This window comes from Macrobrachium nipponense, chromosome 42 (genome assembly GCF_015104395.2).
Source record: "Macrobrachium nipponense isolate FS-2020 chromosome 42, ASM1510439v2, whole genome shotgun sequence".
Lineage (NCBI taxonomy): Eukaryota > Metazoa > Arthropoda > Malacostraca > Decapoda > Palaemonidae > Macrobrachium > Macrobrachium nipponense.
In genome coordinates this window covers 33,790,435-33,817,953 of record NC_061103.1, presented here as the reverse complement: position 1 = coordinate 33,817,953, position 27,519 = coordinate 33,790,435, and the positions used below count along the sequence as shown (strand labels likewise).

Below are 27,519 nucleotides of genomic sequence, written 5' to 3'. Positions count from 1 at the left end.
TATTTCATGTCAAACACATAAAACTGTACAATTTAGGAAGACAATAATGGTTGCAGGGTATTTTCATTCTTCCCAGTGACCCTGACTTTCAGGAACACTGTTAGATGACAGAGTACTACGTCGCAATACTGTATGGCAAAAGGGTTCAACAGTAAATCGTGCTATGGAAATTTTGTAACATTGCTTTTTATATGGCACTTTCTCATGATTACAAAATGCAAAATATTTAAAAATAATAAAGAAAACGACGTTTCTTATTTGCGATATCTGTATTGCGAGGATATTTATTTTTGTCTATTTTTATATTGTTTTATTTGGAATGTCATTTTGTGTTTTATTTCTATTTCCTAATCTGGTGTTTAGTTTTCCTTCATCTCAGATTAAACAAAACTGCTGTAAACCTACTTCAAATGCTTTCAAATTCGTAAATTAGAGCACAAATTAGTCCCTTCAGTTTACAAGCACAGAGACACTTGGCTAAAAAAATAATTATAACCTCCTGCAACAAAACTAGGAAAAAATCGCATCCATACTTCATAATCTGTTCAAGTTTTCTGGTGGTCTATGAACTTCAGAAGAGCTCAATCAACATTAACATCAATGAATCTGAAAAACACAAAAACGGAATCTTTTAAAATAAATGACCTGAAAAACTACAATAATCAATGTACTGCGCACCTGAAGCCACATTCTTCAGCGCACCGAGACAGTCAAATAAGCTAACAAAAGAGGAGCAAAAGGGCAGATATGCCTTGTAAATTTGTAATATTTGTTCTCAACTGGTGATACCTATACTCGGTTTTTTTTTCCATCTGTCCACCCGCCTATGGTGTTTGCGTATGGTAACACAGCGCTTTGGGCTTTAGATAGTTACATTCAGCTTATATTCAACAACAATAATAATATCCTATTTCGAATATTAACGGTGTAATTCGCATACAGTAAATTATTAAAACACTTTTCAGTTGCAAATGTACACCATATATCCTTTTATTTATCTAAAACTTACACAGAGCGTAACTATCTAAAGCAAACACCACAGGCGGGTGGACAGGCAAAAAAAAAAAAAAAAAAAAAAAAAAAAAAAAAAAAAAAAAAAAACGAGTATAGGGTGACGGGAAGTTTAAGACAGACAGACAGCTACATATTATTAGACTGAAGAGAGCTTATGAAAGTAAAAATTAAGGAAACAGCGTAGCACGGGCTGAAAGGACACTCTGCTACTAGGGTCACTTTACGAGTACTATCATCTACAGGGTGGCATGTAATGCATAATTTTATGTGATGCCTCCCAGTGGGACAAATTCTAAATAATAAAACAATGGGACATCACACTGATTCTTTTGCACCTCTTCAATATTTACCGTACCCTATAAGATAAAAAAAAAAAAAATACAGATAAACATGTGGGTCAAAATGGTTTTGGGTTCAAAATTATCGCTTGAAAGTGTAAATCAGTTTAGAACCTACTTAGCAATTGATAATGACTCCCAAGGATTTTAGGTGGTCGTTATCTAAGACTAATATCTCTTGGAGGCCATTATTTTTAAGATATTTACAGTCTTTTGTTTACGTTTTTACGGTAACCCCCAACGGGCTTGTACTAAACACACCGCAAAGGTGGATACGTACCGGGTTAAAACCCGTGGAGGTCACTGTCTAGGAAAGATCCCCTTGCTTATTGGTAAATCATTCACGAAGTGCTTTGATAACATCCATTTTTATGTAAAAGGAAAGGCACATTTTTTCATTAAAGTAACATTTCTTTAGACTTTCAACATGGATTACCATATATGTTAGAAATGCTCTATTGATTGGAGTAATATTGAAGTGAAATCATCAGTATTAAGAATACCATTCCTCAAATTCATTACAAAATAAGTAGTGATTTTGCGCCTGGCAATTATAGTACCACATTCGAACAGAAAAGACACGTTGATATAGCTTCCCCCTCTTAACTTGATATTGATAAATTCCAGTTTTAGTGTTCCTCTGTCTAAACTGGTGGACAGGACGCTGTTCCAGTTGTCATTTGCTGTATCCATGCAAGGTAATCTGAAAAACAAACAGTTAGCTGTCAATTAGATTGTTTGTGTGGTGTTTTTACGTTGCGTGGAACAACCAGCGGTTATTCAGTAACGGGACCAACGGCTTTACGTGACTTCCGAACCACGTCGAGAGTGGAGTTCTGTCACCAATAATACACATCTCTAACACCTCTATGTTAGCTATAAGTGAAAGAAAGGTTATTTGTACAAAGTATAAACGGTTTTCATTATAAACTTAATGAACACATATATTATAAGAGCTGTAACCTGTAATTCATCTTAAATTTTAGCTTCCTGTACCATAGCAGCAGAGTATCTGTCGCCTCTCTAGTTGCTGACAGAGAGTTAAGTATGCGCCTTTCTGAGTCAACTTCAAAAGTAACATATTTAGTATCACACTACAGATTCAGTGTTTCTCACTTGTGATATTTTCGAAGTTGTGGAACTGGGTTTTATAACTATACTAACTGGATACAATACGAATATTTAAAGATACTCTTGAGAATATTGGTTTCAGCAAGTGTGTGTGAAATGCTCAAACTTACTATTAACTCTTGTGAGTACTCCAGGACTGCTTGCTCTACTACAGTCATAATCTGAAGACATGACTCCTATCTGAATCATGTTTCTGCCTGCGTTGGTTGCAGTGATCATTGGTCCTCCGGAGTTACCCTGCAGAAGAAAAAAGTATGAGTATTGTTTTGGAATCTTTGCGAGAAACCATTATTTTTTTTTTCAGTCTTCACATTCCATTACTAACTTATCATAAAGGCTCCTGAATTATATGGATCAAGAATTAAAATAATGAAATTCTTATATTTTATATCAAGTTATCTTTTAGAAAGGCATTAGAACTACTTCATGTGTGTCATTTAAGGCTAGTATTCTTTAATCTACATTAATTTCTGGTGACAGCCAAGCTCCATTACATACAAGACTAGCTTTAGCCGTTATCTTCCATTTTTTCATTAATGTGTGCTCCACATGATAAGTAGTTTGGAGAGCACCAAGCTATGAAGGTGGCATAATTTTGAAACCAAACCTTGAGTGACCTTTAATCTAGAATCTTAATTTCATGCAATTTATCCTTATGGAAATTACAGTTTGTTAGTTTTGCTATGGTTACTATCAAGATTTAATCTTTTATAAGAGATCAGTTGACATTAAGGATTCAAATACAGTATACTCTGCCATTTATTCACTTCATTTGTTGTGTATATTTTGGTTTTTTAACACAGTTCCTAAAGCCTTCCCTAATTTTTGGTAGTCCTTGGCTAGCAGCATAATTCTGGTAGGTAGGGACCCCACCAGCCATCTCATAGTTATTTTCTCTTTAATTCTAATTTTTAGACTGATAGCCTATGCATTCTGGGAGTTACATAATGCACGGGATCCTTTTGAATTCTTAATCTTGGATTGTATTCTTCTAAAACCAGTTCTTAGCTCCACCCTCCACGCTGTTTCAACAAGGTTTCCCAATGTTCTTGCTCTATCAAGTAGAATAAACCTTGCATCCAAATTCCAATCACCATCCCCTCTGAAGATGCTTGCATTGACCCTTCTGTACAGTGCATGCTACTTCACCTAAACCTAAGTTTTCACTGTACAGTCTCAGAACTGAGGTGAAAGTAATATTTCTATTAAGTGAAGATCTAACTCGAAAATCCCAAATGTACCAGCATCAGTTCTAATATTTCCCAGTTTCACCGTATCTTCCGTTCTCTTCTGTTAAGTCTTCCTAATCAACACCATATTCTTTGGAAGCTTAATGTTCAAATCAGTGACTCCTGCGGGCTCGTTCCATATGAATAGGGTTCATCTTCTGAATAACAATAATGATAACATTGAAGAAACAATGGCAGCACTATTGGTTAAAGAAGTAGCAGCAGTAGTAGTAAGCCCACTAACTAAAGAAATATTAGTAGATGCAATAGTCTCACTCATAAAAGTAAAAATTAGTACTTCACCCACTGATGGGAAAAGCAGCGATAGTAGCGTTCATTTCATAAAATGAAATAGTGTACTAAGTGTATCTACAGTAAGTGGGTACAAATGAAAATGAAATTGTACTTTTGTTTTTACAGAAATTACAGAAATTAAGAAGAGTGAAAGTTGATGAGAGTAGATTTAATGTATTTTACCTGACATGGGTCCTTTCCAGTCTCAGGCCTGATGCAGATCTCGTTCGCGTTAATGCCGTTCGTAAGTGTACTGCATTCCGAATTGGTCATTGTTGTTACGTTAAATTCACGTAACACACCTGTGACAAAATAATTGTCTTGACAAAATAATTCCTGACAAAATAATTGTCTTAAAATAATTCCTGACAAAATAATTGTCTAAACCCTAAAAGGATATTATAACATAAGATATGTTACACCAAATATAAGTGATTAACCGTGGTATTTTTCAAAATTACTATTTTTAAGACGTCTTTATAAAAAACGCAACAAACATTAGATATGAGGATACTGACATTTACTGTCTAAGAGTATTTTTGCATAAAATTCTCAAGCCACGACTTCTTGTTAAGATGGCAGGCAGAATCGAACTCGAGCAGCCGTGCTGCGCAATGCCATATCCTACAAGGCTTGAGAGCAGAAATATGGTACTTGTGGTCAATCAAGAGATACTGCCTTATTTGCGGTCAATTAAGAGTTCATAAGAGCTTTTGAACAAATAATACCTTATGAACTAAAAACTTACCTACAAAAGTTCTTAACACACCCCACTGTTCTAGATATGGATCATAGTCATACCATGTTTAAATGACTTTTTTTTTGTTACCAGAACAGACAAAATTTATATAACTAAATAAAAACTATCTTCTATCTTCTTTGTGGACAGTAAATCGTAAGTATTCTGTGTTCAATTATATACTTTTTCCTTAAATATGACTACAGTAGATTCACATCAACCGTGCATTTGATGTCTAGGGCAGTCCCTTACGACGCTCCTGATTGGCTGATGATAAGCCAATCACAGGGCTGGAAACTCTCAGTCTCTCTCGAGAGTTCACATGGGTAGGATTTATGTTCCACATCTCCTGAGGTATACGTCTTTCAGGAGAGGTGGAATATACACCTTGCCTATGTGAACTCTCGTGAGAGCCTGATAGTTTCCAGCCCTGTGATTGGTTTATCAACAACCAATCAGGAGCGTCGTAAGGGACTGGCCTAGACACCAAATTCACTGTTGATGTGAATCTACTATAGTACCTTTATATAAGGCAATATCATCTGTTTTTATATGCATTAACAATCCCTGTTTTGGAAGCAAACCGTCACTTCCTTGTCTTATAATAATGATTGTTGGGTTGTTTACTGACCTTGTGATAGTCCCCAGCCAGTGATCGTGGCTTTCACATTACTATAAAGATTATTAGTTGATGGAAGACACACGGGAGCGATTATATTATCAATTGGGAAGTTGATTGGCGATGCCAGTTTGACCAAAGCCAAGTCGCTGTTCAGTGTGGTAGAATCGAAATCTGGATGCACCATTATCTGTGGGGGGTGGAAAAAATAGTGAGCAATCACTTTCCTTCATTTTTTTCTTGTGAATTATGCAAAGCAGGTTTATGGTGTCAATGACTATAGCTGGTTCACTTAGGGTAGATTCTTGGATGAGCATTATGCTTACGAGACATTTGTTTGTCGGCCGCTGATTGGCTGGTACCGGGAGGTAGGCAGCTTCCAGCCAATCAGCGGCTGCTAAACAAACGTCTCGCAGGCATAGGGCTCGCCGAGGAATCTACCTTAAGTGAACGTGCTAGTGTAACTTAGCAGAAGCAATTATTCAGAGTCCCATTTGTTTCTATAACAGTGCTTATAAAGAACGGAAATCCTCTTTGCCAGGTACAGTGAATGGAGCTTTATTGGACGGTCATTATTTAGTATTGCTCCTCCGCATATACTAGTGTATGACATATGGAGCTTTATTCGAAATAAAGAATTGTCAACTTAGAAACTCAGACATTCTGCTTAAGGAATGAGTAGAAATTATCCTCAACTAGTAGATCTTAAAACCAATTTTAATGTTATTCCTTTATAGTGAAGAGTAGATAGCTGTATTAGTACAATAATGTGACACTGGTTCATGACTGATAACTAAACATCTTGTGCAGACCAAAGATGAACAGACAATATTGTTTATAAAGTGTCATATGAAAAATCGAATTACTGTATTCGTAGTGTTCCTTGAACTTTCTATTTACTCTACAAATTCTCTGCCAAACTTTTATCATGCTTTTACAAATAGTTTTTTGAGTAGTACTAATGTTGAGTCTAACTTTGTAGTGTTGCAAAAACAAATTTAACTGTGCATTATCAACATGGAATGGACACTTTCAGAGAACCTGTCAAATATTCAAGAACCTCCAAGATAAACTTCAGAACCAAAATGTACACACACAGACAGACACACACACACACACACACATACACACACACACACACACACACACACATATATATAGATATATATATCAATATATATTATATCATTATACATACATGAGACTAGAACCTGTCCTGCACCTCATACCAATAGAGTGAGATTGAAAATGGTTTTTTAAGTCTCTAATTTTAGAACTGCTGTAAATTATTTGAAGAAAAAAATAGAGCCTTCCATAACAAACAACAGAATAAAACAGCCAGAACAGCATAACACATCATACATGAAACCACAACAAAAGCAAGGAAACAAAATTTAAAACAAAAGTTTTAAGACAATGGTCAATGCACATTATCAAATCAAGCCGAATCTCTGAAACCAAAACAAAGGTAAAGCATAAAACGAGGGAAAAAAATGTCCAACTACTCCACACAATGCATATGTATGCAGTTACATAACATTTTCATAAATTCCTTGATGATCACAATATTTGAACAAACTCATCCATTATTGTACCTGAACTATGGCTCTACGTTGTGCAATAGTGGTCTCTGTCGTATCGTTCCAGTTGTGCTCGCCTATGACGACACGCATGGAAGCAAAACTCTCCCTGGAAAGAAATAAAAGATATCAGAAGAATCCTGTAAAATATAACAATTCCCCTCCCAAAATGAAGTGATGTTATCTCACCCCCAATTAACATTGCAGTCTCAAATGGCTAAATTTTATACTATTTTCACATAGTACTATATGTGTGTGACATTTCACTACCATTTCAGATTAATTTTTTTACAGAAACAACTTTTCTTACTGTTTTGGCACAGCTAATATATCTGACAATTATGAGTCATATAATAGTAATTCTAAAACAAATAGATATACTTTTTCATAGTATGGCAAGGGAAAAGGAAGATGATGGCCTAGTTCCACTTTAGTGTTCCAATGTTAAGGATTCGGTGACGTCTGCAAATTTCTTTTGCACATTATAGAGCGGCAGCCCGGACCATTGAGATATAACGAACGAGATACCGATTGTAACCCCTACTGGTATTTAGGAGTAGACGTGTAAACTGTGAAACTGACCGTCTGCCGAAAATATATGGGTGGCTTACTTAACAAGTACCACTAATTGCTTGTTAGATTTTGGGTCTAGACCCAGTATATGAGATACCAGATGAAACTAATATATAATATATCTGCAGACTCTACTGATTATAGAATGCCCAGTGACAGTCATTGTGGAGGGTGGGTTCCCCCTGACAGACGCACTGAAAAGGGGGTGTTAATTAGATCTAGATCCAACTTAGGAGATACCAAGTAAAATTTACACTACAATAGCACTGCACATCCTATAGTACTGTGGTGGTAAAGACACATTTTAGTGGGTGGTTACCCACTGACAGACGTCCCACAACGAGTGGGAGGGGGAGACAGGATCTGCATCCAACATTGGAGATACCAAGTAAAATTTGTACTACAATAACACTTCATATCCTAGAATGTTGTGATGGTAATGACAGACATTTTAGTGGATGGTTACCCCATGGCAGACACCCGACAAGGAGTTGGGAGGGGGAGGGGGAGACCGTATCTGCATCCAACGTTGGAGATACCAAGTAAAATTTGTACAACAATAGCACTGCATATCCTAGAATGCATTGATGTTAATGCTAGACATTTTAGTGGGTGGTTTCCCCTGACAGACATAACCTACGATTGGAGGGGAGAGATGGGACACCTTGAAATTATCTATCTTGAAAATCTATCATAGGCAATATTAACATTAGAAATATGGTAATTATCTGAAATTCGCGAGCCTGATAAAATGTAAAAGACAGAAAATTCAAGAAATATTGTGATATTTCAGGATAAGAATTACTGCCGGAGTTATTTTTTAAAAATTCCCATTGAAGTATGGAATATTTCACTTCATTAATTCCATCACATCTATATAAAAAACTATGTATGAGACTTACTAGGCCTGGTCTACTTTCTATAGTTTCATACACACACACACACACACACACACACACACACACACACACACACACATATATATATATATATATATATATATATATATATATATATATATTATATATATATGCACTCCAACCATTGTGGTCAAGGCCTAAGCATCTGCTCTTGGATCTAAGCAGTGTAAAGCATAAATGGTTCCTGTGTAATTTACAGGACTTTCTTTGCAAACAGTAGCGAAGCATCAATTAAACAGTAATGCACTTACACTCAGTAAGCACTCACACTTACATACATTCACTATATATATACACACACACACACTTAACATACACTCATACTCAATAACACTAAACACTCTGAATACCCAACACTCACTATACACGAAATTCTCACTAAACACTTAAAAACTAAACTCACTAAATACTCATGATACCTCAAACACTCGGTAAACATTCACTAAACACTCACTTAATCCTAAACATTAATTAAACACTAAACACTCACTAAACCCTAAGCACTCATTAAATACTAAATGCTTACCAAACCCTAAATACTTGTTATATACTAAACAGTGAATGAACATCCACCCATTAAAAACTCAATAAACACTTACACACTAAACATTTGCTAAACACTAACATTCACTAAACACTCACTGAATACTTACTAAACATTCACCACAAAAAGTCAGAAAACTTTAACTGAGCCTAAACACTCGCTAAACATTCACTGAATGAATACTTACACACTAAACATTCACTAAACCCTAAACACTCACTGAAAACTTAGACACTAAATATTCACTAAACACTAACATTCACTAAACGCTCACTTAACATTCACAAAATATTCGCTAAAACCCCAATGACAAAGCATTCATTGAATACTTACACTACAAACATTCAATAACATTCACTAAACCCTAAAGACTCAGTAAACATTCACTGAATACTGACATATTAAACAGTCACTAAACCCTAAACTAAACATTCATCAAACACTCGTAAACATTCACTAAATGCTTACTCACTAAACCCTAACAATTTGCTAAACACTTACTCATTAAACATTAACGATAAAAAAATTCACAATCGCACTAATTCTTCATTTCTCTTGTTTTCTTTACATTAATGCGAGGTGATTATTATTTTTTTTTTGTCGAGTTTGCTCTTATATTTATTCATAGTCATCTTGAGAGAAAAGAAATGTACGAAATAACTTGGTGTGTGGAGAGATTGTTTAAAAAATAGAGATCCTCTGTGTCCTTCCTAATTGCCATGTGTATTATATCTGACGAGTTTTACACCAGCCGAAAAAAAGAATCGACTATAGTAACAACAATATTCATTCCTAAAACTGATAATACAAAAATGTATCTATGATTTCATTTGTATGAAAGTCAGTTGAAACCAAAAGACTGTAGTCCTGCTTCGATAAAAACAAACCGAGTAGGCTATAGCGCAATTATTATGATCCGTACTCTCAATATAGGCTATAGCGTATATATTACATATGTATTACTATGTACTTAATGGGAGCGTATTACCCTATTTAACAAATGTTATGTACATTTTACAGCAATAAATCTGATAATGATGAGAACATACATGCTACTTTACAGTGCCAGGAGTCTTCCAGCAACCGCTACATTAATGTTCATCTCGTAAACAAAGCTAAAGCAAGTACTATAATTGAAGTCAGTTGCGTGTTTGACAAAATAATATGACTAAATTATTATGGGCCTACAGATGACTGTTATTTATATGAAACAAATAAACCATATTTGTATTAAATAAATACAAAGGATATAGAAAGGATGAAAAAATTTATTAAATATATCCCAATAATGTATAAAACGGGTCAATAGTAGCCTACTATACTAGTCTAGACATTAATTATTAGGGCTTGCCCTTCCCCCTACCCACCTGTTAGGGTGTGTCTGTCAAGGGGAAACCACCCACTAAAATGTCTAGCATTACCATCACAGCATTCTAGGATATGCAGTGCTATTGTAGTGTAAATTTTACAGGATCCATCTTAGGAGATATTTGGTATCTCCTAAGATGGACCTAGATCCAATTAACCCCCTTTTCAGTGCGTCTGTCAGGGAGAACCCACATTCCAGAATGGCTGTCACTGGTCATTCTATAATCAGTAGAGTCTGCAGATATATTATATATTAGTTTCATCTGGTATCTCATATACTGGATCTAGACCCAAAATCTAACAAGCAATTAGTGGTGCTTGTTAAGTAAGCCACCCATATATTTTCGGCAGACGGTCAGTTTCACAGTTAACAAGTCTACTCCTAAATACCAGTAGGGGTCACAATGGGTATCTCGTTCGTTGTATCTCAATGGTCCGGGCTGCAGGACTATTAAGGCTTTATTTATTTATGGTGTTAAGTCTATTCCTCCCTGCAGCAAAAAGAGAGAGAGAGCCAACTACATGCTGGCATTGACTTGCTCCAAAGGCAATCTGTAGAATAGGTCTAGTTGCAACAGGGTTTTAACAATGAGACTGTTGTACACTATTTAGGCAACAATTATGTTAGTACAGGCTTCATTTTATTCTAGTACCTGAGTATGTAATCCTGCCATGCTTAAAGTTTGAGTTTTATCTTAGTTTTACATGCCTTTCTAATCTCTCCACTTATAGCTACGCAGAAACTAAATACCTAAAAAATACCAAATTCTTGTTTTCATGGAATACGGACCTACGCGTTCATAGGAATTGTAATATAGAATTTAGGCCAAAGGCCAACCGCTGGAACATAACGAGGTCATTCAGCGTTGAAAACCAAATTGGCAGCAAGAATGTTTGAACGGTGTAAGAGAAGGAAAACCTCTCAGTTCCACTATTAAACAATTGTAACGGAGAGGGTGGGAAGTCAGATGGAAGAAAGAGAGTATGAACGGCGGTACATTGAAAGGAATGAGAAGTTACAGCCAAGGTCCAGAAGAGGACACTGCATACTGAACTAATACTGAACTTGAAGTAAGCACGCTTTCAATTGGTGGAGTTTTACTCGCGTTTGGCGCTCTATACGGTTGATGAGCAAGAATCTGTAACGGTTCAAGACTTGAGTTGTCATCTGAAATGTTTGGAGTTTGAATTTTTACGCAAAGTTATTTTCTAAAATCTTTTGATTTATTAATAGTGTAATTTACCAAGGTATCTACTTGCAATTCAGGAGAGGGGACTTACGCCTGGACGCAGTGAGCGGCTGTCAGAATCCACTCGGTAGAGATGATGGAGCCTCCACAGAATGGCTTGTTGTTGGAGCTGGACGATGAGACTAAACCCACTTGCCAAGGATATTCGTGTATCGCCACTTCACCCGCAACTGTTGATCCACGGTTTACTATGCCACATTCTGGAAGCCATTTAGCCATTTATTTCTGCTTATATAACAATAGCATATGTTGCACTGAAATATAGTACCAGGAAACGGTTGAATTTTGAATTTGATGGTACTATTTTCCAACTTTATTAAAAACTACAGATACCACTAATACAATTGCCATTGCTGGAGCAAGAACACGAGCAGAGAAATGAACAAATATGCATCAACTTTCTGTATCTTTTCCATTCTAATGAATGAATAATTTAATGTTACACAAAAAAGAGAACTATTGCATTTCTTAATATAATTGTTTAAGAAGCAGCACCAATATTGGTTTACCAAATAACGAAAAAATACAAAAAAAACTTTTTGAACGTTTTCCATTTTGATGCAGGAATAATTAAACGTTACACAAAAAATAAAACTGTGGTATTTCTTACTACGATTGTTCAAGAAGCAGCATTAATTTTGGTATACTAAGCAGCAGAATTACAATTAAGCCTTTTTTCCCCTTTTTTCATTCAGAATCAGGAGTAATTTGTTGTCATAAAAAAGGAAACTATTGCATTTCTTAATAATCACTAAAACTTTTAAACTGTAACCCATTCATCTTTATATAAATATTAAACAAAACTCGTAATTGGAATTAGAGTATAAGATTTAGACCAAAGGACAATCGCTGGGAGCTATGCTGTCATTCAGCAATGGAAAGGAAACTGATTAGAGAAGGTTTGAAAGGTGTAACAGGAAGAAAACCTCGCAACTGCAATATGAAACAATAATTAGAAGTTGGAGCGTGAGGGGGAAGAAAGAGACTATGAACGGAGGTACAGTAATAGGAATGAAAGTGGTTGCTGCAGCTAGGGGCCCAAGGGACGCTGCAAAGAACCTGAAGTAATGCCCTGGAGAACTCGTAAAATTCATGCGGGTAGATAAACAATGACAATAACACTGAAGAATGTAGTACTTACTGCAGGCAGACGGGGGTATTTCAGTTGCTGGTGCTACTGTTGGAGTCATCACACCTAGAACATTTATTGCTGTAAACTTCTAGTCTGCCTTAATATACAAATTTTACTCCTGATACAGTATTCATGATGATGATGGATAAAATATTTACTATTCTTAAAAAACGACATAAACCTAACCTCGTTACTTAGTTTAAAATCATGAAATACAACAAATTATGAAAGAAGTGTTATACTACTTCCAGTCATAGCAAAAGCTACTGGTGATTTGTGGCCTAACTTCATTTGGTCTAACTTTACTCAGGACTCTTGCTCTGATTCACGTGTATATTGACAATAATGGAATCTGACAGAACCAAACGGAATATTGAATCATTATCCAGTTTCTTAAATTTTCCGAATATTTCATGGCTTCAAATTTCCAGCAAAGGTTTTCAGAATTTGCTTTCAAGCACACATCTCACAACTTTCTAGGCAGAGTATAAAATATTTTCATATCATCTGGTATATTTGGGTAAATAATTTTATCAAATTGGTTTGAAAATTCAGCGAAAAGTCTGGCAAAAGTTTTTAAATATTTTTATTTGCCTGGTAAATTCAGGTCACACTTTTTGTCAGAATGGTTTAAAAATCAAGCTTAAAATCTAGCAATGCTTTCAACTTTCACAAATCATAACTGTTGGTGAAACCTTAGTTAACTACAGATATATGCAGAGAATGGTTACATTTGACATTTATCTAGACAGACAGAAAATTTGTATACAAAAGCAAAACTGCATTTACTGAAGTAAGACACATCAATGGTCTTTGAAAAGGTCAGTATTGTCTTTTCCGTTCCACTGACAGTATTTGATGTTACCAATTTACTCATTACTTTAATTACCTAATCTGCTTTGCTTTCATAATAGCTGATTATTGATTTTGATCAAAACAGGACAGCAGTTATCAGAAGAATAAAAGAGAAATGACGAACACATATTATAAAAATAAGAATCCTCCCCGGCCGTGGTTGTTCATTTTCAGATAAAACAATTGCTAATATTTAGATAAGACAAAACTGTTGTCGATTTTCAGATAAATCAAAAACTGGTTGCTAATTTTCAGACAAAACAAAAACTGGTTGATAATTTTCAGATAAAAAATCGTTAATTTTCAGATTAATGAAAAATTGCTTGTTAAATTTCAGGTAAAAGAAAAACTGGCTGATAATTAATTGCAGATTTTTAAAAAATCGTTAATTTTCAGATAAATGAAAAACTGGTTGTTAACTTTCAGATAAAAAAAAATCATTAATTATTTTCAGGTAAAACCCAAACTGGTTGTTGATTTTCAGATAAGAACAAACTAGTTGTTGATTATCCGATAAATGACAACCTGGTTGTTAAATTTCAAATACAGGAAAAACTAGTCATTAAACTTAAAATAACACAAAAACCAGTTGTCAAATTTCAGATAAACGAAAAACAGGTTGCTGATTGGCAGATGAAACAAAAACTAGTTGTTAACTTTCAGACAAAAGTTGAACTTTTCAAAAACCTTCATTAAGCTGTGAAAGCCTAGCTTACTGTAGCCAAATTTACTGTAAGAAAAAAGGCCCTAGCAAGCAAGGCATATGGAGGAATAGTGTAATCAAAACACTTGATATCTGACATAAAAAGCAGAAACACTTGACATTTGAAACCTCTTTCTCCAGTGCTTCTTCATTTGTTCGTACCTGAGGCTGAAATTCTGCACAAGAACCTCCCAGTCTTCTCTGTCACTTGACCAGTTTTGAAGATTAGCCTCAGGTTGCTACTCAAACTGGTCTTCTTGATTTTTCTGACATTTCCACAGAAACTGTTGAGAGAAAATTTTGGTGGATATATTACAATCACTTTAGCAGGTGATTCATTTATCACACATATCCACATGTGAAAAATATGAGACGGGGTGTAGGTCCGGACCGGTTTCGACCTTATTTCCAAGCCATTGACGAAATAAAGTCGAAACCGGTCAGGACCTACACACTGTCTCCTATTTTTCACACACACACACACACACACACACACACATATATATATATATATATATATATATATATATATATCTATATATATATTATAATACACATTTGCATATATATCTCAAATACAATTATCTGAAAATCCAATCCAATATCTGAAAATTTGTGAAAGGTATAAAAGCAATCTCTTCATGTGCTACAAACTGGGTAATCAAGGATACCAAATAAAATATTCACATTATATATTCATATATAAAGAGTACTGTGTGTGTGTGTGTGTGTGTGTGTGTGTACCGAACAATCAATTGCAGGTAATGCAAACTTTATTGTAAAAATTAATGTACCTATGTATTTAGTTTATGAACTCTAGAATCTTTCAGAATGAACAGACAAACTTCAGTACACTACAGAATCTCAAGATTTTTTATTTTATTTTTTTTCTAACCTTCTGCTATAGAACTGGTCAGCAATTGTGAGAGAGCTAGTCCTACAGTCTCCTAAGATGAAATCATCGCAAGCAACCGTTATTCTCGTAGCATCAGTAGCACCCTGAGAAAAAAATAGATTAGAAGTGATGAGGGAAGGCAAAGGAGGCGTGACCCAACCTCCAGCTTACTCGAGACGCATGCAAGAATTTCCCCTTCACGTATAAGTTGTTAACGTTATATTCCTACCATCAGTGGCACCCTGGAATGAAGTATATAAGTGATGAGTGAAGGCAAACAACGCGTGACCCAACCTCCAGCTTACTCGAGACGTGTGCAAGAATTTCCCCTTCACGTATAAGTTGTTAACGTTATATTCCTAATAAAAACCAGGAGCTGAAAAAAAAAGCTAGAACAGAAAAATCTACGTTGTCATGTACCATGGTCCCAAATTTCAAAATAAAGGAAAAAAAAAAGCATAGAAAAATCTATGTTGTCCTGTGCCATAAAGATTAAGACGAGAGTTTAAATTTAGAAAAAAAAATGCAAAGATAAAATGGACTAACCTTCAAGACCCATCTGCACATGGATACATAGAAAAATCTATGTATTCTTGTGCCAAAAAGTTAAACCGAGAGTTCAAATTAAAAAAAAAAAAAAAATTTACTAACCTTCAAGACCCATCTGCACATGTAGTGTCTGGGATACCTCTGTGGGTATTTCATCGACTTCACATACATTACACCCCCCGGTTGAAGGACGTATCTGCCACAGGGTTTTGTTGCTGGCACATTTCCTGCTTTAAATTGAAAAAAAAAAACACACAAATTTCAGTGTTTTATAAAGTCCCTAGATTATTCCAGATAATTCATTTGGTGCAAATATGATAACAATGGCCTAACAATGTTAGACATATATACCCAATCATATTTGCCTAACAATGTTAAGACATGTACACCCAATCATATTTGCCTCACGATGTTAAGACATGTACACCTAATCATAACATTTGCCCAGCAATGTTAAGACATGTACATTCAATCATAACATTTGCCTAATAATGTTAAGACATTTACACCTAATCATTCAACTGAAGGAAACATCACCCCAAAGATGTTATATTAATGCTAATGCATAAATATTACTTACATACTCAAAAACAATATACGGGTCTCCCAAATCAGGTATTCATATGCAGTATACTTTATAAATTGGGTATATCATTCATATACATTCGATATAAAATACAAAGCATCAGGCCAAAATTATTATCCTATACAAAAATAGTCATAATATGGTAGCTGGTAAGTCTGCCGAGCTGGGGGTGTTACTGTTATCATGTACCGAAGCATCACTCCATTGAGGCTGTTTCTAAGGCTTCGTGTATTATATTTAGAATTCGTTCCTTTATAAGCGGTTTAAAACAGCTGTTGTCAGTCTCAGTACCTTGCTTTGTTAATAAGGCTCTTGCTTCCATGGGGGCAGGGCTCTGCGGATCTGGCTTCCCGAGAAACACTTCATAGTCAGCTATGCCATCGACATTGGAAGGGTCTATAGACCAACTGTGGATAACAATGAAAATGTTAATTATTTGTATGGTGTTTTTACGTTGCATGGAACCAGTGGTTATTCAGCAACGGGACCAACGGCTTTACGTGACTTCCGAACCACGTCGAGAATGAACTTCTATCACCAGAAATACATATCTCTAACTCCTCAATGGAAATGCTCGAGAAACGAACTCGCGGCCACCGAGGTGGCAGGCCAAGACCATACCGATCACGCCACTGAGGCGCTGGAAAATGTTAAGATAATGGTTAGTGAGTCGTGCTGATAATGATGGATTCTTAAAAAATGGTTTGGCCTTGACTGCAAAAAGTAAAATGATTTTGGTAAATTTGAAATGGAACTGGTCTACTTGAGTGAGTGGTGTTTTAAGCCACCCTTCAAAAAAAAAAAAAAAAACACACACACACACACACAAACACGAAAGTAAGGAATATGGTATAAATTCAAACACTAATAATAGATTGTTCATATTTCAGCGTGACGATAGAGGTTTCTGCAATAAATGAATAAATAAAAGTATATATATATATATATATATATATATATATATATATATATATATATATATATATATATTGTGACGAAGTGGCAAGTATCTGGTTACTACATTTACCATTCATTAATTGTTACCTCACAACAGCCAGACACCTGAACCCTCATCAAAGGTACTAAACGACTGATTACTCTAAAGGCAACAGTGATCCCTTAACAACTTACCAGTATTGCAGAAAATCAGACTAAGTTTATCAAAACAGGTGTGAGGTAATCTTGTAAGTAATTAAATTAATTAAAGGGCATCACTCCATCAACAGCTAAAGTCTAAGTATTTCCCTGATTTCAGAAGTCTAAGTACTTCCCTGGTTCTAACTCACTTCAAGTAAATTGAAGGAAAACAGCTCAATTACCACTCTATGTTTCTACCTAAACAAATCATATAATTAGTTACTTATACTGGTGAAAAAAAACACAAAAATTTTAAACATAAAAATTTATTATCGAACTCAAAATTTATAAGTGAAATTCACAATATCAGGGAAATTTACCGCTACTTTAAAGCAAAGCAAAGTTTAGTTAATTATTGAATTAATTAAGTAAAATTAAATCAAAATTAATTTATCACTAAATTTCAGAAAATTAATTCAATGAAATTCAAAAGTGTTAGGCAACAACAATGAAACAACAATGAAACTTGAAAAGAATTCTAAGTAAATGCAAATTAATTCACAAGTGTTAAATTCAATTAAACGTGCAACGATTAATTAATGAAAGCAACTAAGTTAATCAAATTGTGAATGCAAATGAAAACACATCATAGAAAAATGTGGAAAATACCAAAATTGTAAAAACCACTAATCACACAGAACATAAAACAAAACACACTCTTCAATAAGAAAATGGACAAATGCACAAAAAATCACTTGAAATGAAACAAACACAAAACACAAAAATTTGCAATGTGTAAAAATTTAAAGTTTCACCAAACCATTGTAACTATTAGTTGCAACTAATAAATTTATAGTAACCCTTTACCTTGGTAACAATTTTCTTACTGCTGCAGCTTTTTAAAAAAAATTCACCAAATCACAATATTTAAAAAAAGATCAGACGCAATTACACACTTGTACAATGTTTGTCCAGATTCCACAATCACTAATTAATACTAAATAACTAAGGAATCCGAAATCCAAAAGTTATGAGTGACCAATGTCTAAGTATAAAATCTTTACGTTACGTAACATCAAGTATGGCACGAGAGAGAGAGAGAGAGAGAGAGAGAGAGAGAGAGAGAGAGAGGAAGTGACCTCTAAATGCCAGGGATTCAAAGTCTGTAATGAATGCTCTTTCCTTGTACGGAAACTGAACAGTGGATATCGCACAAAACGTTTTGGGCATGAGAAAGATGATGCAATCTTCTAGAAGCTTCTAATATGATGTAACTTTACAGAAAAATCATGAGATCTACACGTGGCTATCCGGCAAAGACATACACATATGAAACCAGTCATGACGTTGTATGCTCTCACATGTTACAAACAGAAGTCAAGCAAGTAAAATTGATTAAGATGGACATGTATCCAAAACACAATGGAGATCTCAAGATCTCTTAAACTGAGGTGATGACAAGTTGTGGAAACAATACGGAGAATTAGGGGTCTCTTATCTCAAGGTGTTGACATACTATGAAACAATTCTATCTTGGAACGGACAAAGTTAATCTCTCTCTCTTTACATTTTATGTTACATTAACTTTTACATGATGTTATGCAAAATCTGAACATACATTTTTAGACATCCTATAACTCTAAGCTAAATAAGGAATCTGAAAATGTTGCAAAACTCTTTTCTCACATTTCATAGATTCAAAGAGAAAATATATACATTGTGAAAGTAGCAGCAAACAATATATATATATATATATATATATATATATATATATATATATATATATATATATATATATATAAATTGGTTTAGGGAGGACACGAGTTGTTGTTTAATATATCTTATATATATATATATATATATATATATATATATATATATATATATTATATATATATATATATATATATATATATATATATATATATATATATATATATATATATATATATATATATATATATATAGTATATATATATATATATATATATATATATATATATATATATATATATATATATATATATATATATATATATATATATGTAACATATAAAGACTGATAATATGATATGTATGAGACATTGTTGTATGTCACGTGCTTTGACATGGTTTTTAGCCTCACATGGAGACAGAGAACATCACAGCTTAGGAATGCTGATATGTCTTGTTGGATGGTGTGACATTAAGATCCTTACCTAAGCAGGTCAACGTTCATCCTGTCGTTATGGGTGTTCGTCAAAGGTGACTGAAACTGGACTAGAGCAGTTACAGGGCGTGTACGATGGGTGTGAATTCGTGCGTCCGTACGAGCTATGTCCGTTTGTAATAGCATGTAATTAGCGAGAACCATAGAGACCATTACGGGGAGAGAAGGCAGATGCTGGGATGGCTCTGCGAACATTTCTTTTATTCTGTGAATTGAAACTGGCTGGAAATGGATAAGAATTACTGTGCTTTAGCCAAAGGTGTGGCTTGACTGTATTTTTGATATTTTGTAAAGATGTTCTTTTTCATTTAATCTTTTGACTTTGTATTTACAATTGTGTATGCTTATAGTTTGTTCCTCCTGTTCTTTTAGACAGGTGGTTCTAGTGGAGGGAACAGGCGGTTCTAGTGGAGGGAACTGTACTGGTAGGGGGAACTATATTCAGGAATGGTATTTGACTAATTACTGCATAGACGGTTAATTACCGGGGGGTTATCTAAGTTATCTGAACTTTGAGTTATCATTCCATTTAATCCTCCTGTAAGAATCTGAGTTATTCAGTTAATACTTTGCTTTTAAATAGATGTATATCTTTGTAGTTCCGACTCTGATTTGATGACCTAGTGAAATGGAGAGAGAGAGAGAGAGAGAGAGTTACCAAACTCAGTTTGCTTGCCGCTCTGGCTTTCGCTACCAAAGTGAATAACAGAGGCAGTGGCCCCGTTATTAGTTGGTGGCTAGCGGTGTTTGAAAGAAAAGGGCCTTTTGTAAGATTAGTATCAGCTTAAGATGCCGTTTTCAGAGTGTCTGGTTGTGGAAATATGTTGGATTTCGGTAACTGGATAAGAGGGAATGAGAAATATCCATCCGTGGGGATGTGGTACTGAGAGAAATAAATTGAATTAGGATCAGCAAATTCGCCTGTCCCGAAATGCTCGTTGAAGATGAGTGACTCAGTCTGGCTTGTGAGTGAATGATCAACGCGTGCTTTCGTGTAGCGTGGTTTACCGAATGCGTTGTGCCAACGAGATTCGCGTGTTTGTAATTGCGCAGATTCCGGGTTGGTTTTCTCCATTGAAGGCGTAAGTGTTACAGTGCATTTTTTTTTTTTTGAGGCCTTGGTGTTTTTTTGACTCTGTGTGTGAACAATTTTAAAGAGGCAGTTCAGATTACCTTTTATTTCTCTCAAAGTAGCAGAAAGTGATAAGTTTTATCTTAGTGCATGTTTAGAAGAGATGCATTCGTCTTTGTTTTAATACATACGTGTGTATATGAATAGTTTTCATACATGCAATACTGTTGTTTGAATTGCACTCTTTGCCTCGGAGACAGAGCACCCACTCGTTCTTACGCATTCAGCGCAATGTGTGCTGACGACCGAGGGGTAGTGCAAGGGGAGGGTAGTGGTGTCTTTCATTGGGGCATGTTTGATGGGGAGGGTGAAGCTTTTTTTTTTTCTAGAAGAAATTCAATGCCATGGAATCAGCTGATAACCACTGAGTGATGATATGACATGCCCGTAGGGTTTCTTTTAGAAAGATTTTTTTTCTTTCTCTTGAGTGAAGAGGAAATGGACATGAAATGCATATGGATGTGGTGCAAGTTTTCCTTATGCTTTGGAGAATGCCTTTACGCAATATTAGAGGGCATAATTATGACTGGGGATTCAGAGATTGTTTTTTAATGGAGATTTGTTTGGGAAATGGAGATTATTTTAGAATGGTGGTGAATGGTGATGCCATTGGTGGTGAATGGTGATGCCCGGTGTTGCTGAGTGGAGATGATTGATGCTGATACCGGGGAGTGGTGAGTGGTAATTATTTTGGAGTTTTGGGGTGTAGCAATTATGATAAATACTGGGGGGAAATAGCAATATTAATGCCCTTACTGGAGATATTTACGGAGAATTCTTATTATTATTATTATTACCAGAGATATTTCACGAGAGGTACTTAAGTAGAATTATCATTACTTGAGATATTTATGGGGATTCTGTCAAAGTTCATGGTGTTAATGATTTTTGGGGAAAGTGCCAATGATTTTATGGGTGGTGATATCAATTATTGGTGGATTTTGGTGAATTTGATGATAGCAATTTTGGTGATACTAGCGAGTACTGATAGTTGATAATTCTGATACTTGATACTTGTGAATGGGCGAGTACTAATCTTGGTGATACTGGCGAGTGCTAATACTGGGTGAGTACTGATATTTACTAATATTTGGTATACTACTGATACTGGCGAATTCTGATACTGGTGTTATTTCTTTTATACTAACATTGGTGTTGTAATGATATTAAGGGTGGTGATGATTTTTTGGTGGATATGGGAGGAACTAACGACACATTTTTTGTTTTTCTTTTTTTATGAGTTCAGCAGATAATTGCTTGAAGTCTACGTGAGTCACAGATGTTACAGGTGTCATGGGAATAGTTATCAGTGCCATTAGTTTTCCTTTTCCCTTTTTAGTCGTTAGCCATCGCTGACGTAAGTTTTTTTTATCATGGGCGAGTTTGAATTTATTTTTCTCTCTAGTTTGTGTGAATTTTTAATATCTCAGTTCGTGACTTGGAGTCATTGTTCGGGAATGTGTTTATAATTTCAGCTGTTTGATGCTGTAGAGATTTATGGGAGAATTTTTGCATTTTCGAATGTATGCATAATGGCACTACATCTTTTTTTTCTGGATATTTGTGTTCCGGAAATTGTTGGCCTCTTGCACAATTGTGTTTATTGCAATTTTGCCAGAGATATGAAACTTGGTTAAGTTTCTAGTGGCCTACACCATAGTGCATATGGAGAAGTCTTTGCCTAGACACTTTGAATTTGGAGTTTTGTTATAATGAGTTATGTGGCACACTGATGATTTTTTCTGGAATTTCCTAGGCAATTTGATTTGCCAAGTTTTTGCCCTTTCTCAGCAGTTATGCTAAACAGAGAGTTTAAAGTTTTTTACTATATCATTGAGTTGTTTTCCTGGAGAATTGGAGATATAATATTTTGGCAATTTGATATTTTTGTTATTTTTTTGGAGATATTTCACAGTTTAGCCCTATGGTGGTGAGAACTATGTTTAGTTCAATTATTTTGCAGCCATATTTTTGAGTGTGTCAGTTAGATGCTTTGAGTGCATTTTTTTTTGGAGATGGAGTTTCATTTTTGATTATCCTGCCTGGATTGTAATAATCTTTTTTGGAAACATGTTTTATTCCACATGTGATTATTGGTGAGATAGAGGGAATATGGTGCTGTGGGGTTATTAATTAAATGGAGGAAATATTTTTATCACCGGAGTGGTGTTATTATTAATATGGTGATATATATATATATATATAGATATATATATATATATATATATATATATATATATATATATATATATATATATCATACATATATATATATATATATATATATATATATATATATATATATATATATATATATATATATGGGGATGGCATTAACCTTTGGGAGTGACTATGGAGATGTGTTTTTTTATATTCACCAGTGGGTTATTTTTGGAGACATATAATTGCTGAATTGCTGAATTATGAGTTTACCGTAGTTTTTATCCCGAATAGGTGATAATTGTTTATGTAATTGGGCAGTATCATGTGAGAGTTATGTCTTTGAGACAATTTTTGAGCACATTAGTCATATCCTGGAGATAATTTTATGAAATGTGCTTATGTGGTTTCAGTATAGGACATTTTTTTTGCAGAAATCATGAGTTTCTGAAGATGCGAGTCTGACTAGACATTTCTATACTGCAGTTCGAGCACCTGACATGTCCGCAGGTGGATTTTTGCTGACAATACTACGATGAGTCCAGTTGCTGACTCTTTTCCTCCAGTATTGATTACTCAGAGTTTTGCACTATTCTGAGAGCATGCATGATTTTAGAATTTCCCAACAAGATTGTATTCTTCGCCAAGGGGATTTGTTGTTTCCTGCCGTGTCTGATAGATGGAAAGCTGCAATGGCAACATTCCGTAACTATGCATATCGCATTTATGGGGAGAAGTTGGGTTATGTATATTATATACATTGTGTGATGGGGAAAGTTCACTTATTGTTGTTATCTTTTTATTTTTCTTTTTTTCCTTTTCCTACGAGAGATGTAATTGGGGTTGAGCTTTAAATAGCATTTCTTTCTGGAAGGGAGATATGATTTGTCGAGCTTTGTGAATTAGATAAATGGGCGTTTGACATTACGTCTCAGTGAGATTAATTATACAAGCAGTAAAAGGGTTTTTGCTGTTAGACAGTAAAGAGTTTTTACTGATTTTGTGGGTTGCTGAAATATCAGAGCTTGAGAGAACATTTTTGATGATAATTTTGGGTCTGGGTTTGTGACGTGTTTGTTATGGGCTCATTACTTTTTCCTTTTTTTTTGCTTGTGAGAATTTGTTAGAATTTGTAAGTTTGAAATGTGATGACAGAAGTCCGTGGAGTTTCTGTGAGTCTGAGTTCTGGAGTGTTCGCTGGTGTGTGAATTTGGTGAAGTTTTTTTTTTATTATTATTGGAGAATTAAGTTAGAGAACTTAATATTTTTTTTTTTTTGGCGGGGTTGTGATAATGACTTATGATTTAGTGATCCTATTGAGTTCCTTCACGAGTTGAAGTTAGAAATTTGTTGAGTGGTCATATTGAATGGGGTTGATTGGGAGGTGTTCAGTTAGTATTTTTGGGAATTTTTGAGGTCATTATTTGACAGAAGTATGTCTGGGGTTAATTCTTCTTTAATTGACCGATGACTTGACTGACACTGAAACACACCATAAACGTCATTCCCCAATGCTAGCAAGACGCCCACCACCCGTTGCAGAGATGTTGCTGTTGTGTTCCCACATACGAGAGTTTCTATGAGTCTACGGGGTTCTACAGTGCTTTTGGACTACGACAGTCATCAGGTGTCTTTCAATGTGAGACGTTTCGCCTTGCTACAGCGTGTTTCACAGGTCTGTGCTGTTGCAGCTGCAGACAAAAAGGGAGATTCGATATTTCAAGATGGAAAAAGTTTCTACGCCCAATTGTTATTATAGCCCTGGTTGAGGTTTTTGGAGATGATGTGTGATAGACATTACATTGTGCTGCCAGAGACGTGCAGTTATTACTATATTTTGTGTTTAATGAACCGGCCAATGTGTTTTTTATATATATATGAGCTGTTTTATGTGGCCTGTGGCTAGGTAGGAGCTAGCCAGGATGGTGGCCGAGCTGCTGTAACATATAAAGACTGATAATATGATATGTATGAGACATTGTTGTATGTCACATGCTTTGGCATTGTTTTTAGCTTCCCTTGGAGACAGAGAACATCACAGCTTAGGAATGCTGATATGTCTTGTTGGATGGTGTGACATTAAGATCCTTACCTAAGCAGGTCAACGTTCGTCCTGTCGTTATGGGTGTTCGTCAAAGGTGACTTTGAAACTGGACTAGAGCAGTTACAGGGCGTGTACGATGGGTGTGAATTCATGCGTCCGTACAAGCTATGTCCGTTCGTAATAGCATGTAATTAGCGAGAACCATAGAGACCGTTACGGGGAGAGAAGGCAGATGCCGGGATGGCTCTGCGAACGTTTCTTTTATTCTGTGAAGTGAAACTGGCTGGAAATGGGTAAGAATTACTGTGCTTTAGCCAAGGGTGTGGCTTGACTGTATTTTTGATATTTTGTAAAGATGTTCTATTTCATTTAATCTTTTGACTTTGTATTTACAATTGTGTATGCTTATAGTTTGTTCCTCCTGTTCTTTCAGACAGGCGGTTCTAGTGGAGGGAATTGGCGGTTCTAGTGGAGGGGACTGTACTGGTAGGGGGAACTATATTCAGGAATGGTGTTTGACTAATTACTGCATAGACAGTTAATTACCGGGGGTTATCTGAGTTATCTGAACTTTGAGTTATCATTCAGTAAATACTTTGCTTTTAAATAAATGTATATTTTTGTAGTTCCGACTCTGATTTGATGACGTAGTGAAATGGAGAGAGAGAGAGAGAGAGAGAGAGAGAGAGAGTGTTACCAAACTCAGTTTGCCTGCTGCTCTGGCTCGCTACCAAAGTGAATAACGGAGGCGGTGGCCCCATTATTATATATATATTATATATATATATATATATATTATATATATATATATATATATATATACATATATACACACACACACACACACACACACACACACACACACACACACACACACATATATATATATATATATATATATATATATATATATATATATATATATATATATATTGTGACGAAGTGCCAAGTATCTGGTTACTACACTAACCATTCATTTATTGTTACCTCACAAAAGCCAGACACCTGAATCTTCATCACAGGTACTAAACGACTGAATACTCTAAAGGCAACAGTGATCCTTTAACAACTTACCAGTATTGCAGAAAATCAGACTAAGTTTATCAAAACAGGTGTGAGGTAATCTTGTAAATAATTAAATTAATCAAGGGGCATCACTCCATCAACAACTTTAAAAGAAGTCTAAATATTTCTCTGATTTCAGAAGTCTAAGTACTTCCCTGGTTCTAAGTCACTTCAAGTTAATTGAAGGAATACAGATCAATTACCACTCTATGTTCCTACCTAACATCAAATTAATCATAATTAAGTGCAAATATACTGGTTAGAAATGAAAACACTTATAAAAATTTTAAATACAAAAATTTATTATTAATCAGGGAAAATTACTGTTACTTGAAAACAAAGTATAGTTTAATTAATTCTTGAATCAATTAAGTAAAATTAAATCAAAATTAATTTATCACAAAATTCAAGAAAATTAATTCAATCAAAATTCAAAAGTGATAGGCAATAATTTAAATTTGGAAATTAATTCACAAGTGCTAAACAATAATAAAACTTGAAAAGAATTCTAAGTAAATGCAAATTAATTCACAAGTGTTAAATTTAATTAAATGTGCAATGATTAATTAATAAAAATAACTAAGTCAATTAAATTGTGAATGCAAATGAAAATACAGAAAAATGTGGACAATACCAAAAATTGCAAAAAGTATCAATCACACAGAATATAAAATAAAAAGGCACACTTCAATAAGAAAATGGACAAATGCACAAAACATAAAAATCACCTCAAATGAATAAACACAAAACACAAAAATTTGCAATGTGTAAAGGTGTAAATCATTTCACTCAAAACCATCATAACCATCAGGTATTAGTTTTTACCAAACCTTTGTAACCATCAGTTATTAGATATTACCTAACCACTGTTCCTATCAGTTATTAGTAATTAGTTGTAACTTATAAAAATATAACACACTTTACCTTTTTGGTATACCAATTTCTTTCTTTCTTTTGCTGCAGCTTGTTTAACACTTTCACAAAACCAGGCGCCGTAACGCAACAATGTATGTTCAGATTCCAGAAAAAACACTAAATACTACTAAATAAACTCTAAGAAATATCAAATCTGAAATCGACAAGTTACGAGTGACCATTCAATAAGTACGAAATCATAACGTTACTTTAAAATCAAAAGTGCTATGCGATGGAGAGAGAGAGAGAGAGAGAGAGAGAGAGAGATGTGATTGCTTTGAGTATCTAAGCCCGAATGAAAAACTTCTCCCGCACGGAAGCTGGACAGATGACACAAAACATTTTGGGCAACAATTCTTTCTAGAAGCTTCGAAATCTTACGCAACTTTACATACAAAATATGTAATCTGCACGTGTCACTCGGCAAAGACATACGCAGACCAGACCAGTCTGTTCAAAAAAGACACGTACTCGACTCGATCGACCAAAGCAGAAGTCCCTTATCATACATGATGACAGAATCCCAAAACACAATGAAGACTCGAGGTCCCTAATCAAACGTGTTGACAGATTAGGAAAAACAACTCTAGTTTTGAAC

The 27,519-nt window shown here is 34.9% G+C and overlaps 1 protein-coding gene across 4 annotated transcripts in view; it reads right to left on the bottom strand.

Annotated features, from left to right (window-relative positions):
- Window positions 1–1,116: 1,116 nt before the first annotated feature.
- Window positions 1,117–27,519, bottom strand: part of LOC135213072 (trypsin-like) — a 36,406-nt gene continuing 10,003 nt past the window's right edge. For 2 of the 4 annotated variants that reach the window (XM_064246922.1, XM_064246921.1), the window contains 11 exons: window positions 16,611–16,726; window positions 15,836–15,963; window positions 15,185–15,288; window positions 14,452–14,573; window positions 12,741–12,794; window positions 11,631–11,799; window positions 6,960–7,053; window positions 5,377–5,554; window positions 4,190–4,308; window positions 2,594–2,720; window positions 1,117–2,055 (listed from right to left, as the gene is read on the bottom strand). In XM_064246922.1, the coding sequence (XP_064102992.1) occupies window positions 1,997–2,055; window positions 2,594–2,720; window positions 4,190–4,308; window positions 5,377–5,554; window positions 6,960–7,053; window positions 11,631–11,799; window positions 12,741–12,794; window positions 14,452–14,573; window positions 15,185–15,288; window positions 15,836–15,963; window positions 16,611–16,641 (1,185 nt within the window). In that variant the 5' untranslated portion in view covers window positions 16,642–16,726 and the 3' untranslated portion in view covers window positions 1,117–1,996. The remainder of the gene's footprint in view (window positions 2,056–2,593; window positions 2,721–4,189; window positions 4,309–5,376; window positions 5,555–6,959; window positions 7,054–11,630; window positions 11,800–12,740; window positions 12,795–14,451; window positions 14,574–15,184; window positions 15,289–15,835; window positions 15,964–16,610; window positions 16,727–27,519) is intronic. The other 2 variants (XM_064246924.1, XM_064246923.1) reach the window with 1 other exon arrangement.